General features: G+C 41.8%; 1 protein-coding gene across 1 annotated transcript in view; it reads right to left on the bottom strand.

Annotated features, from left to right (window-relative positions):
* Nucleotides 1–982: 982 nt before the first annotated feature.
* The window catches only part of SLC26A8 (solute carrier family 26 member 8), a 73,597-nt gene continuing 48,118 nt past the window's right edge, over nucleotides 983–26,461 (bottom strand). The window contains exons 11-19 of the mRNA XM_049764800.1: nucleotides 22,202–22,297; nucleotides 20,130–20,236; nucleotides 19,977–20,046; nucleotides 19,055–19,147; nucleotides 18,813–18,950; nucleotides 16,475–16,837; nucleotides 13,880–13,934; nucleotides 13,596–13,780; nucleotides 983–1,336 (exon numbers count right to left, since the gene is read on the bottom strand). Coding sequence (XP_049620757.1) covers nucleotides 983–1,336; nucleotides 13,596–13,780; nucleotides 13,880–13,934; nucleotides 16,475–16,837; nucleotides 18,813–18,950; nucleotides 19,055–19,147; nucleotides 19,977–20,046; nucleotides 20,130–20,236; nucleotides 22,202–22,297 — 1,461 coding nt within the window. The remainder of the gene's footprint in view (nucleotides 1,337–13,595; nucleotides 13,781–13,879; nucleotides 13,935–16,474; nucleotides 16,838–18,812; nucleotides 18,951–19,054; nucleotides 19,148–19,976; nucleotides 20,047–20,129; nucleotides 20,237–22,201; nucleotides 22,298–26,461) is intronic.

Raw genomic sequence — 26,461 nt, forward strand, 5'->3', positions numbered from 1 at the left:
TCTAGGCATGGGGTTCTACAGGGTGGAGTGACTGGCTTGTGGATGAACAGCTTGCAGTGTGAGTTTTCTTTTTTCTTTTTTTTTTTCTTTTGGTCTTTGGGTCACACCCAGCAGCGCTCAGGGGTTAATCCTGGCTCTATGCTCAGAAATCATTCCTGGCAGGCTCAGGGGACCATATGGGATGCTGGGATTTGAACCACCAACCTTCTGCATGCAAGGCAAATGCCTTACCTCCATGCTCTCTCTCTGGCCCCAATGTAAGTTTTCTTGCCTGCTAACACCTCCATATCTGTGTGGATTACTTATTGCGGGGAATTACAACAGGACCAGCTTTTCCTATCTCCCCAAATAGAGGGTATGGGATTCCCTTTCCTCACTGGGACTATGAAACATTCATCCTGTCCAGCTTCACAGTTTCTCATCCTGAAAGAGGTGAAGCCATCGTGGGTGGCCTGTACTCATCATTAGCATGCGAGTAGATCTTACCTATTAAATATATTAGGCTTTCATCTTCCTACATATCTTTTTCTCCACCATTTCTATTGACTTCTGGAATTTCTCCCACCCCAAAATAGAATCCAGAGAAGGAGGAAGTTCAAGAAGGGTCCTAGTAGAGTTAAGAGTTTTATATTTTATTTATGTATAATCTCTTTGGAGCAAGGGGAACAGAGATGAGATGAGTAAATTAGAGGTGGTCTGGAAAAAAAATACCCAGAGGAATAAGGTGTTTGAATAAAGAAATCCTTCTCTATATTATCTATGGAAGGTGGAATGGGGAAGAAATTCTGAGATCTTTTCTTGGTGTTTATATTGTGATGAGAAAGTGAGATGTCAAGATTGAGTGAGGAAGAAGGCCAGCAGATGGGGGAGCCCCAGAGTGAGAACTAGTGAAGGTCTCCTGACCAAGTGACTCCCTTGAGGTGGGGAGGAATCATCAAGGAAATATAACTCCTCCTATCGATAGGTTTTCTCAAAGGGATTTTTAAGTATTAGTAGACTTATTTGACTTTGTAGGCCTTTTGACTACCGTCCAAGTCCTACTTGGGGATATAGAAGATGAGGATGTTTGTGGAGGCCAGTATTCTGGCATGGGGTAAGCAAACATTGACTTGGGTTTAGGCTGTGTTAGAGGCACAAATTCAGGCTCCAGCTCAGATTCAGTCTCCAGCTCAGATTCTTTAGGTTCATTTCCATGTACCTTATCTTGCTTTAGATCCAGTAAGTATTTCAGGTCCATGTCTAGATCTGACTCTTCTTCCATGATTGGTTCCATGCTCATAAAGGATGGCTTATTTTGGGAATAGTCCACCATAGTGTGACTCATTGTCTGATCCATCTGAAATATATATACAATTAAATGGATTAACAATGCCAACAAAATAGAACAGAATAAAATAATTTCAGAATATGGGTTCCTGGCAATGTAGAAGATAAACTAGAATCCTCTGGTTCCTCAGTTACTCATTATGATTCAGCCTGATTTGACTCATTACTTCCAATTTCTCTGGCTTTGCCAGACAGTTTGGATTTTTATGATCAACAATTTAAACATCAATGACCTTGGCTACCTGGTGAAGCAGCTTATCTTTTTTGACCTGTCTTTCCATCCCGCCCAGGAATTATTGGCAGGGAACATAGTGCCTTTCAGGACCTGACTTCTTGTCACCTTCCTTACCTCTGTCTCTCTTTCTGTTGTTCCCACCCTTTGCTCTGGCCATAAAATAAACCAAAGATGTCTATTATATACTTTCATTCTATTCAACTTGCTCATCTTCATCGCTTTCACAGATTTACATGAAGATTTCTATATTTTGATCAACGATAACCAACCAGAATCATACCTTTGTGTTCCAACTGTTCCTCCCTCACACATTTATCATAGTGCCAGTAATGAATTATTTATTCACAGACATGTCTTTATCCTTTGATGCTTAGCCTGTTTAGAATATCTGGTTCTTGATATCCATGGAATCAGGCACTTAAGCCCATGGCTCTGCAGGTTTAGGAAATCACCCTGGCAGTAGCATTTCACCAAATTATTATTTTAATAGTTTTAAAATGATATTTGAAATACAACTTTATCCTAATTCTAAGTGAAAAGAAATGGGAATGATAGTCACAAAGATATTCCACCATTGAATAATGTGATATAAGGCAATCTCATTGAGTCACATAATTTTCATGACTGGATATGCTCCAGTTACTTTGGGGCTATGATACTTCTCATCTGCAGGTTCATTTTAGTCTTAGGTTTGAAATTCAAAGGAGATAATTGCATTCCTAAATCGTGAACTATTTGGTCTCCAAACAAGAGGGTTTTCTTTGAACTGTCACATCCATTCTGAAGCTCATTCATCTTCTTTAGCATCCCAAAGATTCAGCAAATACTTGGGTTAGTTATGCTTGCAAGGCAAACGCCTCTGTGCTATCTCTCGGGCCCGAAGTTCATGTTTGAATTCAATCTTTGGTATATCCCACATCAGGGAATGCGATCCTAGCACTACAAGTACTACAAGAACAAGCAGACCACAATTCTGTGACTCTTGACACTACAATGACTATGTGGCCTTCGGGACACAAAATCAAACAAATTAAAAAAGGTAAAATTAGGGGCCGGGAAGGTGGCGCTAGAGATAAGGTGTCTGCCTTGTAAGCGCTAGCCAAGGAACGGACCGCGGTTCGATCCCCCGGCGTCCCATATGGTCCCCCAAGCCAGGGGCAATTTCTGAGCACTTAGCCAGGAGTAACCCCTGAGCGTCAAACGGGTGTGGCCCAAAAACAAAAAAAAAAAAAAAAAAGGTAAAATTAAATGAAGAATGCAATTGAGGGTTTTAACATTAAACAAGAAGAAGGTGATGTCATTGGTGAGTTGAAACACATGGAAGCAGAAAACAAGATAAGCAAATATAAAATTAGTGTAAGCCTTCTGTGGGCGGACACCAAGAAAAGCTCCATCCTAATTATAGGGATTCCAGAAAGAGAATACAAAAATGTACAGGATCTATATTCATTTTTGTTTTTTTTATTTATTTTTTTGGTTTTTGGGCCACACCCGGCGATGCTCAGGGGTTACTCCTGGCTGTCTGCTCAGAAATAGCTCCTGGCAGGCACGGGGGACCATATGGGACACCGGGATTCGAACCAACCATCTTTGGTCCTGGATCGGCTGCTTGCAAGGCAAACGCTGCTGTGCTATCTCTCCGGGCCCAGGATCTATATTTGAAGAAATAATAGCTAAGAATTTCCCTGATTGGAAATATTAAGGATGATGATACTAAGAATTCGAATGCAAGAGGCTCAAACAGTTTCAAACAAAATAAACCCAAGTAGATTCCCACCCTCTAAGACATAATATAACTAAAGTGTTAAAAACTAAAGAACAGACTATTGTAAGCATAAAGGAATAATAAATCACATAAATGGGAACTCCTATAATATGTGCAGTTTTTTTGGCTGAAACCTTCCAGGACAAGGAGGGAAGAGCATAATAAAGACTTTTTCTAAAGTGCTGAATCAAAAACATTTTCAACTGCCAATATATAATAACCCTGCCAAATTATCCTTTAGAATTAAGGAAATAATTTTACAGAGAAACCAAAATTAAGGTAATTCATTACCACTGAACTGACTTTTAACTAACAATTAAAGGGACTCTAAAAATGAAATGCAATCCCACCTATCAGTTGTCAGACATAAAATTGTAGAAAACATAGGAGGGCAGAAAAATGAAATGTGTCCCAGGAAAATGAGTGTGAGATCTATTGGCACAATCAAACGCAAATATAGAACTTTACTTAAGCAATCTCAGGGTAACCTTAAAACAAAATCTATAGAAGAAAAAAAAAAAACTAACAGGTAGAGAGAAAAATATCATTATAGGTACTTTCCGAGAAATGACAGAATAAACATTGGCAAGTTACACTCGACCCTACAGTACCAGAAGTTGACTTTAGATCACAGAAAAATCTCATCAGCTTTCAGCCAAATTCATCTGAGAGACACATGCATCAATATAACTGAAGGTTGGTGATTGCAGTGTATGGAATTAGAGGACGGGAGTTTGGGCATATGCATATATGCCAGCTACCACTGTGATTAGCAGATATGACCCAGCTTGTGGGGGGGAATGTATAGACATTTTTAATACAGTATTAGTGAATTTCATATGGGGACAAAAAAAACCCCGTAGAGCTGGTAGAAACTGAGTTCTGGCTAAAAATGGACTCCTGGTAGTTTATGCTATTAGCTCCCACTCCCACTTCCCTTGAGGAAGTGAATTGGCCAGAGATCCGTCTTAGTCCAGAGGCAGAGAACTTTACGGAACTTTACAGACATGGATAGTGGTAAGGCCTTGGAGGCAGAAGGGTAGTGTGAAGCCTTCCTCTAGGCAGTGTCCCTTTCCTCATCACTAGCAATCCTGTGTTTAATTTTACGATTCAATCTTATAGCTCTTCCACAGGCAATGGAGACAAAGGCATAGGGACAAAGGAGAATTTCAACTCTAAGATCAGTGTGCCACATGCAGAAAAATAGAAACTAATACAAGTCAATCCAGATGTGTAAACAGAAAAACTCTGCAGTATACAATTATAAAATCCCCAAGTGTCCAAGAACAGATGAGTGGATAAAGAAACAGGCACATCTACACAATGGGATACTATATAGCTGTTAGAAAAAAAATAAAGTCATGAAATTTGCCTATACATGGATGTATATGTAGAGTTTTATGCTGAGTAAAATGAGCATTGAAAGAATAGAGCATAGAAAGAAGAATAGACATACTTATTTGTGGGATAGGAGAAAAAATAAGATAGGATGGTAATAATATCCAGAGACAATAGAGATGAGGGTCAGGAGAACCAGTCCATGGTAGGAAGCTAGCCACAGTAGTGGAGCAGTAAAGTTGAGGTAGAGAAGAAAGAGACCACTAAGCCGATAATAATTGGAACTGATTACGCTGGAGAAGAATTGGGTGCTGAACAGAGATAAAGAGATAGACATGGTCCTCCTTCATTAACAATAGTGTAAACCACAATGTCTAAAAAGAAAAAAAAGAAGGAAAGAGAGGGCCCGGAGAGATAGCACAGCAGCGTTTGCCTGGAGAACAGCCGATCCAGGACCAAAGGTGGTTGGTTTGAATCCCGGTGTCCCATATGGTCTCCCATGCCTGCCAGGAGCTATTTCTGAGCAGACAGCCAGGAATAACCCCTGAGCACCGCTGGGTGTGACCCAAAAATAAAAATAAAATAAAAAGGAAAGAGAAAAAGAGAAAAGAATAAAATGCCTTTTTTCAGAGAGAGGTAGGAGGGAAACTGGGGACATTGGTGGCAGGAAATGTGCACTGGTGAAGGATGGTATACATTTTAAGACAAACACAATCATGAACAACTTTATAGCCATGATGTTTAAATAAAAAGAGAAAAAAACAATTATAAAAGCAAGATGAGGGGCCAGAGAGATAGGACACTTGCTTTGAATGTGGCTAGGTTTGATCCCCAGAACCCCATATGGTCTTTGAAGCACCATTAGTAATGATCTCTGAACACAGAGCCAGGGTTAAACCCTAAACACTGCTGGGTGAAAACCAACACAAAAATATAAAGTAAGATGAAATTCCTTGAAGAAAATTACAATTCTCCACAGAGAAAATATGAGAGATTTATAGTGTGTAAAAAAGAATTGATGAATCATCACATAAAAAGCCTGCCAGGAGTGATTTCTGAGCGTAGAGCCAGGAGTAACCCCTGAGCGCTGCCAGGTATGACCCCCCCCAAAAAAAAAGTTAATGAAGTTAAAAACTCTCAAGTAAATATAGACACACAAGTCTAGGATGTCAAAAAGAATTATAAGAGCATACAGAGTTCTTCTTCAAAGCAGATAAAGATATTAAAAAATTTTAGTGGAGTTATTAGTTATAAAGACCATTTTGAATAAAATTCAATCTCCTCTGGAAAAAAAACTATAAAAAGTGAACTCAATTTCTCAGCGAGAAGAATGTCCAAATTTAAAGATAAAAGTGTCAGTATTGACTTAAGAGGCAAAGGAGAGAAAAAAAGATATAGGGACAATAAATAAATTTTATGAGACATTTCAGATTATAGTAGAAGAGTAAATATTGGACATTTCAAAAGGTAAAGAGAGGGCACAGAGACCATATTCAAAGAAATAAAGGCATAGCACTTCCGTAACTCAAGGCAAGAATTTAGGATAGTTGACATTAATCTGAAAGAATACCTACATTTTGAATCTAAAATGAAATGGCCTATAATATAGACACATCATTGTTAAATGCTCAGAAAGCAACAATAAAGAAAAAATGATGGAAAAGGGAAAAAAGTGACATACAAAAGCACCTCTGTTAGGCTTTCATCAGACTTCTTGGCAGAAACCTTTAGGCAGCGAAGAGAGGGGAATGACATATTTACATTTTGAAAGATAAACATTGACCCAAGTATACCTTACACTGCAAAATTTTAATTCAACTGTGATGGAAAAATAAAACCGTTTTCAAACAAAAGCTTATAGTTTCACCTCCCCTATAACAAGTGTTGAGAAAAACCACTACATAAAACTACATACAAAAGAGAGATCAGGGGCTGGAGAGATAGCATGGAGGTAGGGTGTTTGCCTCCCATATGGTCCCCCGAGCCTACCAGGAGCGATTTCTGAGCATAAAGCCAGGAGTAAACTCTGAGCACTGCCGGGTGTGACTCCAAAACAAAAAAAGAAAAAGAAAAAAAGAAAAGAAAAGAAAAGAGAAATTATATCCACAGAGGGATACACTTAGTTTGTTTATTTTACCACACTTGGAGTGCTCAGAGCTTATTCCTAGCTCTGTACTCAGTAGAATCACTCCTGGCTGGATTACCTGTGGAATCCAGGTTGGCTGTATGCAAGGCAATCCTTGTCCTTCCCATTGTGCCATTGCTCTGGCTCTGATCAATAGACCTTGAGGGAAGAATCTTCATTATAAAAACAAAAATCACAGGGCCAGAGTGGTGGTACAGGTGGTAGGGTGTTTGCCTTGCACGCATCTGACCCAGGACTGACCGAGGTTCTATCTCCTGGCATCCCATATGGTCTCTCAAGCCAGGAGCGATTTCTGAGCACAGAGCCAGGAGTGACCACTTAGCATCACCGGGAGTGGCCCAAAAACAAAAACAGAAAAACAGAAATCAGAACCATGCTCACAAATGGAGCCACCATGTTCAAACTGGGAGAACTCCATAGACTTTTCTTGAAAGAGATGTAACCAAGCCTTGAAGATCATGGTTATATCGGACCACACAGAAGAAAGCTAGCCATTTCCAGTGGAGAGGGTGGGCCAAGTCCCTACCCAGCCAAATCCATTCCTGCTGCCTCCATCACCCAAAATCACCATTTACCCAATGGTCTTGCCTCACCACTGACCTATGCTTTCCTTCAGTGACATGGATTTGACCAAACTTCAGATTCGCCGGGTTTGGGGCTGATATTACTGGGGATTTTTAGAATGAGTGTGGGCATCCCCCCAGATCTTCCTTCTTTTGAGAAACGTGGCAGTTGATTACATGCCCCTAAAAGTCATAATATCAGTAATATTTCTTTAAATTTATATACAATTTCATTTGTTTGATGTTTTCTTCAATATGAACACACCAACTTAACAAAATGAATAGCTAATGACAAATGCTTACTAAATCATCTGCTATTACATTAATGACTTCATTAGAGATACAATAATTTTCACCAAGTACTTGTTTTTATTTTTCCTTTCTTCCATTTTATTTATTTTTCTTTCTTTATTATTATTATTATTATTATTTTTTTTTTTTGGTTTTTGGGTCACACCTGGCTGCTCTAAGGGGTTACTCTTGATTCTGTGCTCAGAAGTTGCTCATGGCAGGCTCAGGGAACCATATGGGATGCCAGGATTCGAACCGGGGTTTGTCGTGTGTTGGCCACATGCAAGGCAAATGCCTTACCACTGTGCTATCACTCCGGCCCCCTTCTTTCTATTTTTTTCAATAACTTTGCTTTCACTTATTGGAAATAAATGTATTATGATCAACTATGTCAACTATGTGATGCATTTTCTTTAAACATCAAACCAGGCACATGCATTTTAAAAGGTGAGTGAACAAAAATGGTGTTGGCAGAGCAGGAAGTATTTCAGAATTCCTGTTGTTACTTCAAGGTTGGAGCTTTCATGGTGGGAATCAGAAAGCAAGTAGGGAAGAATGGCATGACTGTGGAGTCACCCAGTTCTCTGGAGCCCCAGTGAAACCCTAAGGAAAGAAATCTACACTCAGTTGACAAGCTGGATGCAATGCCTGGTGTCTGAAAGTTGACATCTTTTGCAAACATGCTGTTATAAATGGAGCCTCTTTTTTTTTTTTTTTTTTTTTTTTTTTGGTTTTTGGGCCACACCCTGTGACGCTCAGGGGTTACTCCTGGCTATGTGTTCAGAAGTTGCTCCTGGCTTCTTGGGGGACCATATGGGACGCCCGGGGATCGAACCGAGGTCCGTCCTAGGCTAGCGCAGGCAAGGCAGGCACCTTACCTCCAGCGCCACCGCCCGGCCCCAAATGGAGCCTCTTTCTTACTAGAATCAAAGTCAGTTTCAGGCTGCATTTCTCTATCCAGCACCCAGCAGAGGGGTCTACCAAAACTCTATAGATTTCGATCAATGAAGGGAAAGTGCCTGGACATTGGGAGCATACAGGGTTCTGGGTAACCTACAGTCTCCTTTACAGAGAAGAATCCAGGTGGATCCTGGATTTTTTTAGACAAAAAAGTTTCAGGGATTTTATCAAAGAGAAGTCTCCTTGATGAGGTTATCAAAAAGAAACACTAGTGGGGGCACAGAGATAGCACAGCGGGTAAGGTGCTTGCCTCGCATGCAGCCAAACTGTGTTCAATACTTAACATCCCATACAGTCCCTTGAGCACTACCATGAGTAATTCCTGAGTGCAGAGCCAGGAGTAACTCTTGATCATAAATAGGTGTGGCCCCCAAACTAAATAAGTCTTCCAACCCCCCCAAAATAAACACTTGAGACCATCAAAACCTTAGTTTACAAAAATATCTACTCTGTAAGTAAAAGAATATCAACTCCTGACAGTAGTAATACAGAAACAAGGACATCAATAAGAAATGAGTTATAAACAAAAAAAATCAAAGAAGAATAATATAGAATATGTTTTGTCTAATTGATGCCAGCACTCAGAGAAAATGATCTTATATATTAAGAGACTTAAGGAGTCTTCGTAGTAATAATAAAACAAATTTTGGAATAGACAGAGGAAAAATGAAAATGAGAGGATTAGCAGGAAAAAATGCCCAAGGAAAAAGGCAGATATAAGCTAATGGAAGAGAATTAGTTTACAGAACTGAGATTTACAAGACCTAATTCCATAAAAAATAAAAAGAACCAAACACATATGGATATCCAACTCATTAGCAAGGAAAACAAAAGCAAGAATCAATAATTGAACTATATCAAATATATTTTATGCATGGAAACATTTTTATTTTAGTCATCATGACTCACAGTACTGTTGATAACAGTGTTTCATGCATTTAATGTTCCAACAGCATATCTTCCTCCAGTGTCTGTTTTACTCTACCATTGTCTCAGGGGTCCCACTATCAAACACCCCTTAATTAATTTATTTATGTTAATTAATTTATGTTGGTCATTTTATGGCATCTAGTAATTCGAGGCAGATCTCTTTAATTCTCATTTTGTCTCCTTTTGTTGTAACTAGATGTTGAGTTTTGTCAAAAGTTTTCAATGTGGGCCAGAGAAATAGCAGAACGATAGAGCTGTTTGCCTTGCACTCAGCCAATCCAGAATGGATGGTGGTTTGAATCCTGGCTCCTATATGGTACCCTGTGCCTGCCACGAGTGATTTCTGAGCACAGAGCCAGGAATAACTCCTGAGCACTGCTGGATGTGACCCAAAAACAAAACAAAACAAAAAAAGTTTTCAATGTATTCGTTGATATGACCATATGATTTTCATTTTTCCTAGTTATTTTTTTTTTGGATATTTGTAGCGTAACTATATGTATTTGTTTTTAGGATAATAGTAATGTTGGCATTATAAAGTGTTTAGAGGACCAGAGTGACAGTGTATAGTGAATAAGGAAGGCACTTGCCTTTCATACACAGCAGGTCCAGGATTAAGGATAATAGGCCATTTTTGAAAGTTTGGTAGAAATAATTAGTATAAACATCTGTCTTAAGCTTTTGTTTTGGAGGAGTTTTATTAAAATTATTTTTTCTTTTAAGAAATATTTATTAAGATACTAATTTACAATACTGTTGGTGTTTTCTTTTTCTTTAAAATTATTTTATTTGTTTAGGCGCAGTGGTCCTCAAACTATGGCCCTCGGGCCACATATTGTATTTGTATCTGTTTTGTTTCTTCATTGCAAAAGAAGATATATGCAGTGTGCATAAGAATTCGTTCCTAAGTTTTGTTTTTACTATAGTCAGACCCTCCAATGGTCTGAGGGACAGGGAACTGGCCCCCTGTTTAAAAAGTTTGAGGACCCCTGGTAGGGGTATGATTCTCACTTTTTTTTAATTATTATTATTACTGCTTTAATTTTCTTGCTTGTAATCTCCTGCCTCCTGATTTGGTTTTTGGAGGCCCTAAGAATCTATGAATGTGTCCAATTGTTCTTCATTCTCCATTTTAATGCTGTAAAGTTGTTCATAGTAGTCATTTGTAACCTATTATTTCTGAGCTATCGTAATTTCTTTCTTTCTTTCTTTCTTTCTTTCTTTCTTTCTTTCTTTCTTTCTTTCTTTCTTTCTTTCTTTCTTTCTTTCTTTCTTTCTTTCTTTCTTTCTTTCTTTCTTTCTTTCTTTCTTTCTTTCTTTCTTTCTTTCTTTCTTTCTTTCTCTCTCTCTCTCTCTCTCTCTCTCTCTCTCTCTCTCTTTCTTTCTTTCTTTCTTTCTTTCTTTCTTTCTTTCTTTCTTTCTTTCTTTCTTTCTTTCTTTCTTTCTTTCTTTCTTTCTTTCTTTCTTTCTTTTTTTTTCTTGTTTCTTTGGTCGCTCCTGGCTGTGATTAAGAGTTACTCCTGGCTTTGCACTCAGAAATTGCTTCTGACAGGCTCTGAGGACCATATGGGATGCTGGGAATCAAACCAGTGTCCGTCCTGAGTTGGCCGTGTGCAAGGCAAATGCCCTATCACTGTGTTATCACTCCAGACCCAAGCTATTGTAATTTCTAATATTAAATATCTTTTACTTCTTACATTTAATAGAAAAAAAACTTGTGTTTTTCTTACAACAAAAATTCAAACATTATGAAGTATACTAAATCAAAGAATCAGGGGCTTAAATGAAAAGAAATTTCTAAACATTAGCTAGTATTTTAATTCTAGTGTAATCCTTTGAATTTATATTTGGTACCACACTTCTTTTGACTATTGTAATTAATGTTTTTCTATTTTAGTTTTTAATCTTAGGAATTGATGTTGTATTACATTAGGGTTTTGCTTTCTTGACTTTAGGTTAGTGGGTTAGATATTTTTGTCTATAATTTCCTAAATGATATTTTTGTCTGTTCTCAGGGTTTTTTGCGTGGGCGCATCATAGGCAAAATACTAGGTTTATAGGAGGTTCCATCCATTTTGGATGGATCCTCAAGTTGTTTATTTATACAGGGAGGGTCTCTGCCTTCAACATTTTGTTTTGGTTTGTGACTTAAGCTCTCATCTATAAATAATCAACCGTATTGGTACATCAATTTCAGACATCATAAGGACTTAAGCCTGGATTAAGAATTTGGATTAAGTTCAGAATCCTATTGATCATCATTGCAGTGGCCAGGGGGTATATGCTTCTTCCTCCAAAATAAGGGCCTAATTCAATGCCCTCAAAGATGGGCTTTCTGGTCTACCTGGACTTGAATGAAAATGGGTCTGGAGAGATAGCATGAAGATAAGGCATTTGCCTTTCATGCAGAAGGTCATTGGTTCGAATCCCAGTATCTGCCAGGAGCGATTTCTGAGCGTGGAGCCAGGAGTAACTCCTGAGCGCTGCCAGATGTGACCCAAAAACCAAATACCAAAAACCACCACCACCACCACCACCACCACCAACAACAACAAATAAAGAAAAGGTGCTTCTTCTCGCCTGCTACACAACCTTTCTGGCGTCTCTTCAAAGGATCTATGTACATCTTAGATTTATTTTCTCAGGAGCTTGTAGTTGATTCCTTGATACATGTTTCTGGTTTTAGACACCCTGTGTTTAGGTTAGAATTTTTTCTTTACATTTTCCTGTGATGCGCTTATGCAAACAGCCGCTCTTTTATTATTGACTAGTTTTTCTTTTAATAATTGTAGACAATAGTTTGTTTACTAAAAACAAATGGGGGAATTGTGTATGTAAACATTTTATGGGATTGTTATGTTACTGACCCTACCCTGATCGGTGATTGTGCCCTACCCTAGGATGTGACCTGGCATTCTGCCCCCACCCTAGGGTGGTACCTGATTCTGCTTCCACCATTGGGTGGTATCTGATCCCACCATTGGGTGGTACCTGATTCTGGGGGATAAAAACAAGGGTCTGTGGAAGGCGAGGGGCTTTTTGGCTGGAACTGATGCTGAGGCTTTGGACTTCAGTCTTGTCCACCGAATGAGGCTAATATTTCCACAAGCCTGACTGTCTGCAAGCTGTTTACCCGCCGCTGCACCTCAGAACCGCCGGCTGAACAGGTTGCCAGACGCGTGCTCCGAGCTGGAGGGGAAAGACCTCATCCTCCATCCCTCCATCAGTCAACCTCTTCAGGGGCTGACTTGCAACAGTCTAGTTGTGTTTTTATTTCTCTTCTGGGAGGAAATCTTGAACCTTTGAAAATACTGATCTGATAACACAGAAGTGTACCAAAGCTTTTACTTTATATTAATAAATGGGGAAAAGGGGAGGGACTTATTTATCATTTCACTTTGCATTTGGCTAAGTTGAACAAAATCTTCTAACACACTCATAATGGAATAATACAGTGAAGTGTTAATTGGCACATCTTCACCAGGCAAACTCATGAGTGTTCGGGTTCATTTCATGGGTGAGAGAGGTGGTGCTCGGAGGTGTAAGTAGGAGAGATATTGAAAACATCTGGTCATTGCTCTGTCAGCACCAGCCAAGCTTGTTGTCACAGGAGGATGCTTGAGGTCCCTGCTCCATAGACTCAATTGGAAAAGGGCACCAAGTTGTCATGGCTCTGAGGGTACTTGGGAGTCAAACTCAGAACTTTTTTTCTTTTTTGGTTTACATCCTGTGACGCTCAGGGGTTACTCCTGGCTATGAGCTCAGAAATTGCTCCTGGTTTGGGGGACCGTATGGGATGCCGGGGGATAGAACTGCCATCCATCCTAGGTTAGCATGTGCAAGGCAAACATCCTATCACTTGCGCCACCGCTCAGCCCCCATAGCTCATGACTTTTATTCAAGAGATCAAGGAGCATTTCAATGTCTCCAAGCCTAGGAAAGGTTTTGACAAGGTGTTCTCAATCTCTAGCAGATTAGTTGCCTTCCCCTGACATACCACCCTCCACACTGCCCACCTGATACTACTGTACATCATCCAACCTTGTCTGTTTCCATGAAGGTATCCTGCACCACTGTCTCATTTTCATCCAAGCTCAATTCAGAGCCATCAGACAACTTCCTTGACAAGGCAAACAGTACTGCGTCGTGTACGGTTAGAAACAGCTGGGTCATTGTAATGCCTTCATCGAAGAAATCATTGATCTCAAATCCCCGGACCACAGAAGCTATAAACCGAACCCAAAGACATACAAGATCAGTCACTGGGGACAGGAGAGTCCCCAGAGTAGAAGACACAAACCTCTTGGAGGAGAAAGGATACTCACAGTGGCATCCCGCAATAAGTACCAGAATGTTGGCATTTCGAAAAGCATTGCACATCTGTGGGGAGAAAGCAAACCATTGTGAAAGACATTAGTATTCACTGGGAAATGGTCTTTGGACCATCTTTTCAAGTTTTCACCACCACAACCACCACCACCCCCTTTGGTCATTCTCTTGGCTTTGTAATATGTGTCTTAGCATTCACCTCAACTTGATAAACATTGGAGCTTAGCTGTGCCAGGAAATGGAGAAAGTACTGGGTAAGCAAAAGATAATCAGATGCTTTCAATGGGTGGGGGCAGGAGGGCTAGACGCAGGGGTCCTCAAACTTTTTAAACAGGGGGCCAGTTCACTGTCCCTCAGACCATTGGAGGGTCTGACTATAGTAAAAACAAAACTTAGGAACGAATTCTTATGCACACTGCATATATCTTCTTTTGCAATGAAGAAACAAAACAGATACAAATACAATATGTGCCCCCATGGGCCATAGTTTGAGGACCACTGGTAGAGGGAAGATCACTCATTCACCTCAAGAGAAGGGTCAAATGCAGAAAGAGACACAGATAGAGACACTAGGAGAGACACAGGCCCTGATGAAGCCGACTGCACTGCAGAATCCCCAGACCTCATTGCCTCTGCATTTATTGCTCTATGTTTGCCTGTCCGTGGCCTTTATTCTCTGGAGTTCACCGCGAAGAAATAGCAAACTGTGGGCCAGAGATAATCCGATGAGAGACCGGAGTAATAGTACAGTGAGTGGAGAATTCTTTCCTTGCACACAATCAAGCGGGGTTTCATTTTGGACAGCCCATGTGGTACCTGAACCTCACCAGGAGTGACCCCTAAACTTAGAGCCAGGATTAATCCCAGTGCTCTGGTAGGTGTGCACCAAAGACAAACCAACAAAAAACCCAAACAAGGACCAAGACTGGGAGGACACAATGTGGGCCGTGAATGACTTCGGATGAAAAAACTCAAAAATGAAGGCACTGACTATTATATTTGAGTCTGGAAGCAAGGTGGGGGAGAGGGAGAATCTCATGGATAGTCCCTTAATATTAATCACTTCCAATCCTTTCATTTTATAGATGAGGAAACCAAGACGTGTGTAGTTTATATAGTTATCTTGGGACATGTGGACCCTGAAATACAGGGCAAAGCACATGATCTCAGACTGCCTGTTTTCTTCTTCATCCATTTCTTCTTATCCCATTGCCTTCAACCTAAGAGGAGCTAAATTTCCCTAAGGAAGAAACTTATTCCTGGAGTCTAAGGATAGAGAAAAGGGAAAACAGGGGGCCAGAGCAATAGTGCACAGGGTAGGACATTTGCCTTGCACATGACCAACCATGGTTTGATCCCTGGTATAGTATCCCTTGTGGTCTCCCAAGCCTGCCATGAGTGATTTCTGAGCATAGAGCCAGGAGTAAACCCCTGAGTGCCACCGGATGTGGCCCCAAAACAAAACAAAGGAAAAATAAGTCGAGGGGCCAGAGAGATAGCACAGCGGTGAGGCATTTGCCTTAGCCGGAGAATGATTGTGGTTTGAATCCTGGCATCCCATATGGTCCACTGTGCCTGCCAGGAGCGATTTCTGAACATAGAGCTAGGAGTAACCCCTGAGCGCTGCCGGGTGTGACCCAAAAACCAAAAAAAAAAAAAGTCAAAGGTACGACTCTCCAAATAGTAGAGGGACTGGTAGAAGCAGAAAGAATCAGGAAGTGAGTCTTCAGGGCATTTAAATTTGAGTTGTCCCCAACAGGACTAAAGGTAAGACAGACTGGAGGGGGCCAGAGCAATAGCACAGCGGTAGGGTGTTTGCCTTACACATGGCCAATCCAGGATGGACCTCAGCTTGATCCTTGGTGTCCCACATGGTCCCCAAGCCAGGAGCAATTTCTGAGTGCACAGCCAGGAGTAGCCCCTGAGCATCACCAGGTGTGGCCCAAAAACCAGAAAGAAAAGAAAGACATAGACTGGAAACTGAGATAAGCTGGTTGAAAAGAAGATATTGCACCCAGGGGACATTAAATAATCCAATCAGTATGGTTGATTAGCCCTCTAGATTAGACGGTCTCTATTGTATGAGAAGGAAAGAAATGAAAACCAGAGAGTATAGCAGAAGCCAGTGCACAGCTTTCAGAGTTAAAAATCACCCCTGCCCTTTTTACCGCAGACTTCGCTATCTCAGTTCATGACAACTTCATTGAATCTGAGAGTGTTTTACAAATGTCTAACTCAGGATGGCTAAGTAATGATGAATTCTTGGTGTATGTTTTCTTCTTTCTCTCTGTACCATTTAAGTTAATATGAAAAGACGTGCAGAGAACTCCTTGGTTATACTGGGAGTCTCTGAGTGAATCACAGATTGCTGTTTCAATGGTCTGAAAGTTTCTATGTTTTATTCTTTGAGAACTATATTTAAGAAGTGGATCTTTAATAGAATGTAGTTCCGACTGACCTGACACTATATTCTATATCCAAATCTCCAGTGGCCTAGGCATCCCCTAGCAACCATAACTAACAGGATTCTAGCAAGAATAGGGTTGGGAGTGAGGATGCTGAGTTCTTGTTTCAACTTCCTGAGCACTTACCTGTCTCAATATGATTAAAGCCTGTGCATCCACAAAATGTACCATGGTGAAATCCAGGATGATGGTGTGGATACCGGGTTGAAGAAATGAATCTGAATAAAGGGGGACTCTGTTCTGGCCTTGATTCTCAGGAGAGTCAGGAACTGTCACGTTTTCAGAAGGGTTCCCAGGATCCCAATTTTTGGTGGTCTCATTGTTGGTTTGTCCTTGCAGTTGGAGACCGGAGTTAGACAGTGAGCACTGTATCTGCTGGTCATAATAATCTGGGAGTGTGCCTGCGCTGCCAAAGCGTATGCAGTGGATCAGGTTAAGGGAGGTCGCTTCATGGTCCTGTCTACTTTCATAGATTTCTGTGTAAGGAACCTGCAAGAGAGTCAGGGTGAAGTGTGAGGCGATGCAAACGTTTTCTCTACTCTGCCATTGCTAGCTACTTTCTCTCACTATTTTAGGAGATGTTTTCCTATAGAAGATGTTGAATGGTGGGTTGTGCATTCCACAATCCCCAGAGAGGGAGAGGGCTTCCCATGCTCCCTGTCCAGGTAGGACAAGAAACGCAGGTCCGGCAGCAACTCCAATGCAGGAAACAATCCACACACAGTTGGGAAGGGATAGCAGGCCAGAAACTCACACCGCAAGCTCTTTACCCACAAGTCACTCCACCATGTGGAACCACGAGCCAAGATGGCAGCCACCCCTCCAGGCTGCCTGAGTAACCTTTATTGATAAAAACAAATCCCACCCCCAAGGGAAGGGGAAAAGCCAGATGAGGAGGCAATGGGGAAACATCTTTTTTTTTTTTTTTGGTTTTTGGGTCACACCTGGCAGTGCTCAGGGGTTATTCCTGGCTCCAGGCTCAGAAATTGCTCCTGGCAGGCACAGGGGACCATATGGGGCGCCGGGATTCGAACCGATGACCTCCTGCATGAAAGGCAAACGCCTTACCTCCATGCTATCTCTCCGGCCCCGAAACATCTTTTTTTAACAGGAAACCAAAAGGATCACTTGAGAGACATCAAATTAGAAGGCATTATGAGGACCAATTCAAAGGCATCTACCAACAGAAGGTATTACACTTTATGTTGCTCAGGGATATAGGGGAGTTGGACCACACCTAATGGTACTTAAGGGTTGGTTATTCTGGCTCTGTGCTCAGGGATCATTCCTGTTGGGAGCTCGGGGAACTACTTGTAGTGCCAGGGAAGGAATCTGAGTTAGCTGCATGCATGGTAAATGCCTTAACACCTGTACTATCTCTGGTTCTAGGTGGACAAGTCACGGTCAAGCTCATGACTAATATTCAACTCAGTCTGTCTCTGTCCTTCCCTCTACAGTGCCCTTTCCCATTTCCCTGTGTATATCAAAAACATTCTGTATATTTTTTTGGGGGGTTCACACCCAGTGATGCTCAGGATTTACTCCTGGCTATGCACTCAGAAATCACTCCTGACTTGGGGGACCATATGGGACACCAGGGAATCAAACCGTGGTCTTTCCTAGGTCAGCTGTATGCAAGGCAAACACCCTACCACTGCACACTGCTCTGACCCCTATATCAAGAACATTCTTATCTTCCTAGGCCAAACTGAAAATTCAATGTTGGTTTTGACTTATTCCTTTCTCTTGTGCCCTGATTCTTAGCCTAGAGTGCCTAGTAAGACCTTTCTTGAACTATTTCCTCCACCAGTCCCTTGTTTAAAGTTCCCTTTGATCAATGCCACAATCGTCAGCCAAACTTCTTTAAAAGGACCAAAATTATTGGATATGGTTGCTTTCCAATGACTATGGTTCATGAAAGGTTTTTACAATTCTTTTTCTTTGTTCCTTTTCTTTCTTTAAAAACTATTTCTTGGGCCTGGAGAGATAGCACAGCGGCGTTTGCCTTGCAAGCAGCCGATCCAGGACCAAAGGTGGTTGGTTCAAATCCTGGTGTCCCTTGTGATCCCCCGTGCCTGCCAGGAGCTATTTCTGAGCAGACAGCCAGGAGTAACCCCTGAGCACTGCCGGGTGTGGCCCAAAAACCAAAAAACAAACAAACAAATAAACAAAAAAAACCAAAAAAACTATTTCTTTAGGAGCTGGAGAGATAGCAAGGGAAGGAGTCACCGGATAAGGTACTTGCCTTGTGTAGCAATTCCACATTCCTTGCCTTCTTGTAGCCCATATTTTTCTCACCACCCTTCCCAAGTATCATCAGGAGTGAGCAGGCACAGAGGAAGAAAGCCCTTCTGTGCACAGCTTGCTGCAGTCTTCAAACAAAAACAAATCCCACACCAAACAGAATACTTCTTTATAAAGAGGAACACCATGGGGGAAGGCATGCAAAAAAGATATGTCTGACCTTGGAAGTTGGCTCTTGTTCTTCACAGACGCAGGCACAATGACAGATCTTCTCATTCGGGTACCTACTAGTAGTGCCTTCTTGTTTAAACATCCTGTGAATGTTCTCTTCCTTGAGGGGAATCTTTATCAAATCAGTCTGCCAGGGAGAGAGGGGAGGGGTGTCAGCCAGATGCCAATGCCAATGGGAGGAGAAATGGAGAAGGGCGACCGGCAGAGACCAACAGGGAGGAAAAACTTCACCTCCTTTAAGAGCAAGCGCTTGAGGTGGTACACGTTCACGAAGGTGATGGAGTTACAACACTGGACGATTTTCACGCCGGGAAGGCTTACAACCTGCAGAAGAGATACCAGCCAGGTCAAGGGAAAGCACCTGCACTCTTTCATGAAGTAAGGAAAAGTTTTAGAGAAGATGCAACACTTTGGTTTGGTTTAGTTTGGTTTTTGAGTCACACCTGGCAAGGCTTAGGAGTTACTTCTAGCTCTGCACTCAGGAATGACTCCTGGGAACTTATGTGGTGCCGGGATTGAACCCAAGTCAGCAGCATGCAAGGCAAAAGCCTTACTTGCTGTACTTAACTATCTGGCCACACATTTCCTTTATTTTAACAGGTTGCAATCCTAGGAGGAGCTACAAATGCTACTTATCTATTGGTGGCTGTAGCCTGGTTTTCAGCAGCAGTGGGGAGGTATTTTTGTTTGTTTTTGTACCTGATGATGCTCAGGGGTTATTCCTGGCTCTGTACACAGGAATTACTCCTGGTGGTGCTTGGATGGTCATTTGGGATGCTGAGGACTGAACCCAGATTGGGCACATACAAAGCATGAGCCCAGGGCCCAGAGAGATAGCACAGTGGCATTTGCCTTGCAAGCAGCTGACCCAGGACCAAAGGTGGTTGGTTTGAATCCCGGTGTCCCACATGGTCCCCCGTGCCTGCCAGGAGCTATTTCTGAGCAGACAGCCAGGAGAAACCCCTGAGCACCGCCGGGTGTGGCCCAAAAACCAAAACCAAAACAAAACAAAAAAACAACAAAACAAAACAAAAAAACAAAACAAAACAAAAAACAGACAAACAAAGCATGAGCCCTACATGCTCCAATTCTACCAAGGGGTGGCTTTTGGAGCAAAACTTGGCAAAGAAGTGAGGCTGATTTGAATTCTTACCTCCCGATAGTCATTGAAACTTCTGTAAATGTTGGTGTTGGGGATCTGACCCAGGATTAAAAGCTTAGAGCTGAAAGGAAACACACTTGACTTTAACTGGTATTGCCTTACCTTGTAGTGTTGGGCTCACCTCCGATGACCTGGCCCAAATACCTGTGTGACCGAACAGTTATGATGAAGAAGGTAAAGATGATGGACACAAGCAGGCCTAGGTCCAGACCTAGGAAAAGTGCAGTTGTGAAGGTAAATATCCAAATAACCTAAGGGAGACAGGGGAAGAGGGAAAAGGAAGATCATGAGAAGTAGCAGTCCAGAGAAACCCACCAATTCAGAATCACAAGATGAAGAGAACAAATTCCACAGTCCACATATCCCACAAATCCCACAAAAAATGCACAGCGATGGGATGAACAGCAGATCCCTAACAACCCAGTCTTTTGAGGCATGTCCTCACCTCTAATTTTCTCTTGAATTGTTGATTCTTCTTGTGTTAACTAGAGATAAGCCTACATACCTTACAGGCCTGCTTGGGATCGGAAACACTACCTATGAAGCAGCCTAGAACATTCACTAAATGTCAGGCAAGCCCCTGGCCCACCACTTGTCCACCAACACTCAGTGACAACTTGCATCTTTACAGAGAGAAAAACGCTTGAAGAATCTCTTCCTCTCTCCACTTGCCCTGACTGAGTCTCTGCCATCATTTCCTTCATTTTTGGGGGGTCCTTTTGGAAATGCTAATGAAAGAGGAAACGTCAGTGTGTCCTTGCCAAGCGCTGCAAGCAACTCAGTCCATTTCAGCTGTGTTCAGTCCACATTTTAAACATTCCAGCAAATTCCTGACCCCTTCCTGAGACTGGGGAAGCTTATAGTTTTTCAAGACTGTAAATTCTGCTCCAGACTTTGGATTCACAGAATCCAAAGAGATAATGGAGCAATACCTGGCCATATGGTGAAATATATAACTTAAAAGGTCTTAATAGGGGCCGGAGAGATAGCACGGAGGTAAGGCGTTTGCCTTGCATGCAGGAGGACGGTGGTTCGAGTCCCGGCATCCCATATGGTCCCCTGAGCCTGCCGGGGGCGATTTCTGAGTGTAAAGCCAGGAGTAGCCCCTGAGCGCTGCAGGGTGTGACCCCCCCAAACAAACAAACAAAGGTCTTAACTAAATAGACAGTCCCCATCAGCCCAAGAAGGGCAAGAAAGAAGTTATTCTTTTGTTTGTTTTTGGTTTTGAATCACACCCAGCAGCAAGCTCATAGGACCCTATGGGATGCTGGGATTTGAACTGGGGTCTGTCCTATGTTGGCCACGTGCAATGTGAACGCCTTACCGCTGTGCTATCACTCCAGCCCCAGAAAGAAGTTATTGTCTAAGCAACACAAAGAGGCTCAATACAACTTTGGGAAACAAATAGAAATTCTCTGCTCTTTCATTTGGTAAGTTAGACAAAGATCTAGTCTTTCTCTAAAAATCCACAAAACAAATCATACTTAGTCCTGGTTTAGTCCCAAACTCCCCTTGTTGGAAAGTGTCTTTTCTCTTTTACTTTTTAAACTTTTCTATCTTTCCAACAGCACTGAGTCTAAACATCTTAATTATTCAATATTATTATTATTATTATAGTGGATGAACACAAAGACCTGCCCTCATTATCCCTCTCGAACCCCCCAAATTTCTAATCTGTTCTGGGTCCTTCCTGGCTTTCCCAATGATCACCTTTTCTATCTTCCTGCTTCCACCAAGTCATTCTCTTAACAACTTACATATTCCTCACACTCCCTCATATTTTATTGCCTGCTGTTTTACATTTCTATTCTTGAGGTTTGTACTCCAGGGAAAGGTGTGTGTGTGTGTGTGTGTGTGTGTGTGTGTGTGTGTGTGTGTGTGTGTGTGTGAAATAATTGTCCAATTCTGAAAACATTTCCCCAAACTAGATTAACAGTCATTCAAATATGTTAAGTTCCTTTTTATCGGGTTTGTTGTAACTGTAACCACTTAATTCCCTTGATTTGATTTTGCATTATTAAAATTGAGATCTCAGGATTTTTATGCACCAACACACTTGGCTCCCTTGTCTTCAAGCCAACAAATAAAATTTTAGACATCAAAGTCCTGCTAGTCCCCTTCAGGTCTGTGTCTGGTCTCTTGTGTGTCATCCTCTTTGTCACTCTGTGATCTTCGCCTCTGTCCTTCCCCACCTCAGATAGCCCCCAAATACTTACAAAATCATATGTGCTCTGCTTCCACAGGTTGGGCAGGTCGCAAATAGTTTGAAAGTAGGGGACGATGTTGCTCAGAAGAATCCCGGCCAGTATAGCCTGTGGGGAAAAATGATAAATTCAGCTGCAGTTCTTTAGAGAGTTAAAAACAATTATTTTTTCTAATAAGGAAACTACCAAAATTCATTAGCCTTGCCACACAGATATTTTACATTGCTGGTTCTTAATATATATATATATATATTTTTTTTTTTGGGGCCACACCCGGTGACGCTCAGGGGCTACTCCTGGCTATGTGCTCAGAAGTCACTCCTGGCTTGGAGGACCATATGGGAAGTCGTGGGAACCGAGGTCTGTTCAAGGCTAGCGCAAGAAAGGCAGGCACCTTACCTCTAGCGCCCGGCCCCTTAAAATATTTTTTTAAAATAAAAGAATCTATGAGGGTCCGAGTGACAGCATGGTGGGTAGGGCATCTGCTTTCATGTGGCCAACCCAGGTTAAATTCCTGGGATCCCATATGATCCCCTGAGCATGCCAGGAGTAATTTCTTTTTTTTTAATTAATATTTTTTTTTTTTTTTTTTTTTTTTTTTTTGGTTTTTGGGCCACACCCTGTGAGGCTCAGGGGTTACTCCTGGCTATGCGCTCAGAAGTTGCTCCTGGCTTCTTGGGGGACCATATGGGACGCCGGGGGATCGAACCGTGGTCCGTCCTAGGTTAGCGCAGGCAAGGCAGGCACCTTACCTCCAGCGCCACCGCCCGGCCCCTAATTAATATTTTTTATTTAAGTAACATGGTTATAATTGGGTTACAGTCACAAACAGATCACCCCCCTTCACCAGTATAACATTCCCCCCTCCCAATCCCTGCCTGTATTCGAGACAGGCATTCTACTACAGTTTTTTGTTTTTAAGTTCAGTAAATTGTGTTTTTTTTCTTAAAGAATAGGGGTTAAATAAAAAATAATAAAAGTGTGACATTTTCTTTTTTTTTTTTTTTTGTGGTTTTTGGGTCACACCCGGCAGTGCTCAGGGGTTACTCCTGGCTCCAGGCTCAGAAATTGCTCCTGGCAGGCACGGGGGACCATATGGGACGCTGGGATTCGAACCGATGACCTCCTGCATGAAAGGCAAACGCCCTACCTCCATGCTATCTCTCCAGCCCCAAAAGTGTGACATTTTCAATCGCCGTTGTTTGCATAGGCCCAGAAAAATATGGGGAAAACAGAAAAAAAAATCCTTGGTCTGATTACAAGAAGGCCTCACCCCAGAGGTTTATTGGCATAAGACCGACTCTGGGCTCCAGGCATACAAGTCTGTCCAACCCTAGTCATTCTCTGTGATCCCGGTGTAACTTTTTCACACTTTAGCTGTTGTTGGTATCAGGTTCCTATATTTAAATGTTCTGGATTCTATGCATTTCTTTCATTGAAGTCAGGCTGATGTGAAGAATCCTCTAGTTTCAGCACACCATTAGATGCGGAGTGATCTGCCCTGTAAGCAGGCTGTTGCTGAGTCATCTGGGTGTTGGGAGCACTCTGGAGTAAGTCAATGCCAGAGCAGTCTTCCCTGGTAGAGGTTTGGATGCCAGGAGTAATTTCTGAGCGCAAAGCCAGGAGCACCACTGGATGTGGCCCCAAACAAAACAACAACAAAAAGAAACCATGTCTGGGGGCCAGTACAGAGTGATAGTACGGCAGGTAAGGCACTTGCTTTGCATGCTGTCAACCCAGGTTCAATATCTGGCATCCCATATGGTATAAACCCTGAATATGTCAGGAGTGATCCCTGAGTGCAGAGGCAGAAATAACCCCAAAGCATTGACAAGTGTGACCCCCCAAACAAACACAAATATGTATAAACTTCATTATTCTTACATAATTAATAATATTTTACTTAAATATGCAGGAAAGTAAATGTTTTCTTATATCCTGTTCAGGGGAGGGACCTTTTTGAAAAAAGTCATTTCTGCTGATTTTGTCTTTGCTCCATTCTCTTCAGACCTGTTACCGTAAGTCCAGCTAGTCCCCAAATAATCTCAGAAAAACCATCCTGGGTAGAAATCCAGACATTTCTGGTTTCAGTTCAGGATCAATTCAGATCCCCAGGCAGAATAGAGAGAAGAGAGGATGATCAGAAAAGGCTGTGAAATGCTAAACAGGCACTTGATGAACTTGCAGGGACTTTGAAACTTCGGAAAATATTTCTTAAGTAGGTTAATTCTGCCTTGAGGGCTAGATGATGTGTCCATCCATTGTTAGTGTACATGGTCATTGTTCACATATATAAGCAATTTCCTGCTTTCTCTGAGTGTAGGAGACATGAGCATTTTAAATCCTTGGGGAAAATTTCATAGATAAAAATGTCATTCATAATCATAAATCATTATTGACATTTTTATTTTCCACCACAGTCAGCGGTGCTTAGGGATCACTCCTACGGGGTTCAGAGAACCATTTATAGTACCAGGGATCAAAATGAGGGACAGCTACATGCAAGGCAAGCACCTAATCCCTGTACTATTTCTCAATTCTGTATTCTATCTGCAAGTTCTTTTGTTCTCTTTCTCTCTCAACTTCTCTCAGTCTTGGGCAGGAGTACTCAAACTTGGGCCCATGGGTTATTATTGGTCATGGTTTTTTTTTTTTTATTAAATTATAATTTGGTCCTCTAATGGTCTGAGGGACAAAGATCTGGCCCCCTGTTTAAAAAGTTTGAGGACCCCTGATCTAGGAGATCATCAATGCTAACATTTGATGAATTTTTTTACACAAAATTGGAATAATATTGAAAATACGAACTTGATTCTTTTCCTTTTGTTCTATTTCCTTCCTTCTTCCCTCCCACCCTTTCCCCTTCCTCCCTTCTTTTTCCCTCCCTTCTTCCTTCCCTTCCTCCATTCTTCCCTTTCTCCCTTCCTTTCTCCTCCTCCTCCTCCTCCTCTTCCTCCTCTCTCTCTCTTCCTCCTCCTCCTCCCCACCTCTCACACACACACATACAATGCTAGGGATCAAACTCAGGACCTTACACATGCGTAGCAAGTGACCTACCAATAAACTACCTTCCCAGCTCCTATATTATGTTTTTCAAGATTTATTTTGTAACTGAATCCTAACTAGAATGATCCACCAATTGCTCCAGTAAGGATTTTGATGTTCATAGTCTTTCTTTCATTCTTTAGTATTCTTAGGCAACACTTAGTGGTGCTTTTTACTAGCTATGCACTCAGGAATTACTCCTGGAAAGCATCATACATGGTGCCATGCTGGCTGTATGCAAGCATACCTGCTGTACTATTTCTCTGTCCATCCTCCCTTTTTGGGGCTCATAATAGTATTTACAAGTTTAATTGACTTTTTTAGAATTGGAGAAATAGGATGGTTTTACTTATTTTATTTAAAAAATTAAATCAAAGCATTTTTGGCTTGTGGGGTCACACCAAGCTCAGAAGTTACTTCTGGGGGCTTGAGTGATAGCACAGTGGTAGGGCATTTGTATTGCACACAGGTGACGCAGGACGGACCTGAGTTTGATCCCCGGCATTCTATATGGTCCAGGGACCATGTGAAAGCAGAGATCTAACTTGGGTCTCTTGTATACAAAGCATGTGCTCAGCCCATTGAGTTCCAATCCTAAAGGGTTCTTTCTCTTCCATCTAGAGTTTTGCGATGGCCAGATGGCTCAGCCATGCTTAGTTATAGTGGGTCCACACCCTGAGAATTTGTGCTCTCAGATGGTTGCACTCACTTTTGAGGTACTTTTGCATTTTATGGTGGTGTTCTCTAGTGCCACTTTGGTACTGCTCATGGATGGAGGGGGTTTCCTACTCCTGGACACAGTGCTCACACATCTTTTCATTTCAGTGCTCACCAAGGCTCAAGCCCTTTTTAGTTGTGGTGCAGCTGGAAATGACTTGTAGTAGAGATAGGAACTTAGCAGAGCTGTCAAAATTATGCTCTGTGCATGCAACGAGCAGCCCTGGGATCAGATTTATGGCTGTGTGCTTACAGTCTGTTGTCCCCCAAAATGGTGCCAGTCAGTAATCCAACTCACCTGGCTTGTCTAAATGCAGTGCATTTGCCTCCTACCAAGAAAGTGGCACATAAGGATGCAGGGGTTTCCAAGCTTCCAAGCTTATTAATACCCCCATTTCAGAAAAAGAAAACAACTCAGTCCCAACCCCCTAAAATCTACCTTTGAACAAACAGAAAATGCCCCTCCCACCAATTGCATCCAAAGCTGCCACCCCATAGGTTTGGCTTGTG

This window comes from Suncus etruscus, chromosome 18 (assembly GCF_024139225.1).
Source record: "Suncus etruscus isolate mSunEtr1 chromosome 18, mSunEtr1.pri.cur, whole genome shotgun sequence".
NCBI classification, from domain to species: Eukaryota; Metazoa; Chordata; class Mammalia; order Eulipotyphla; family Soricidae; genus Suncus; species Suncus etruscus.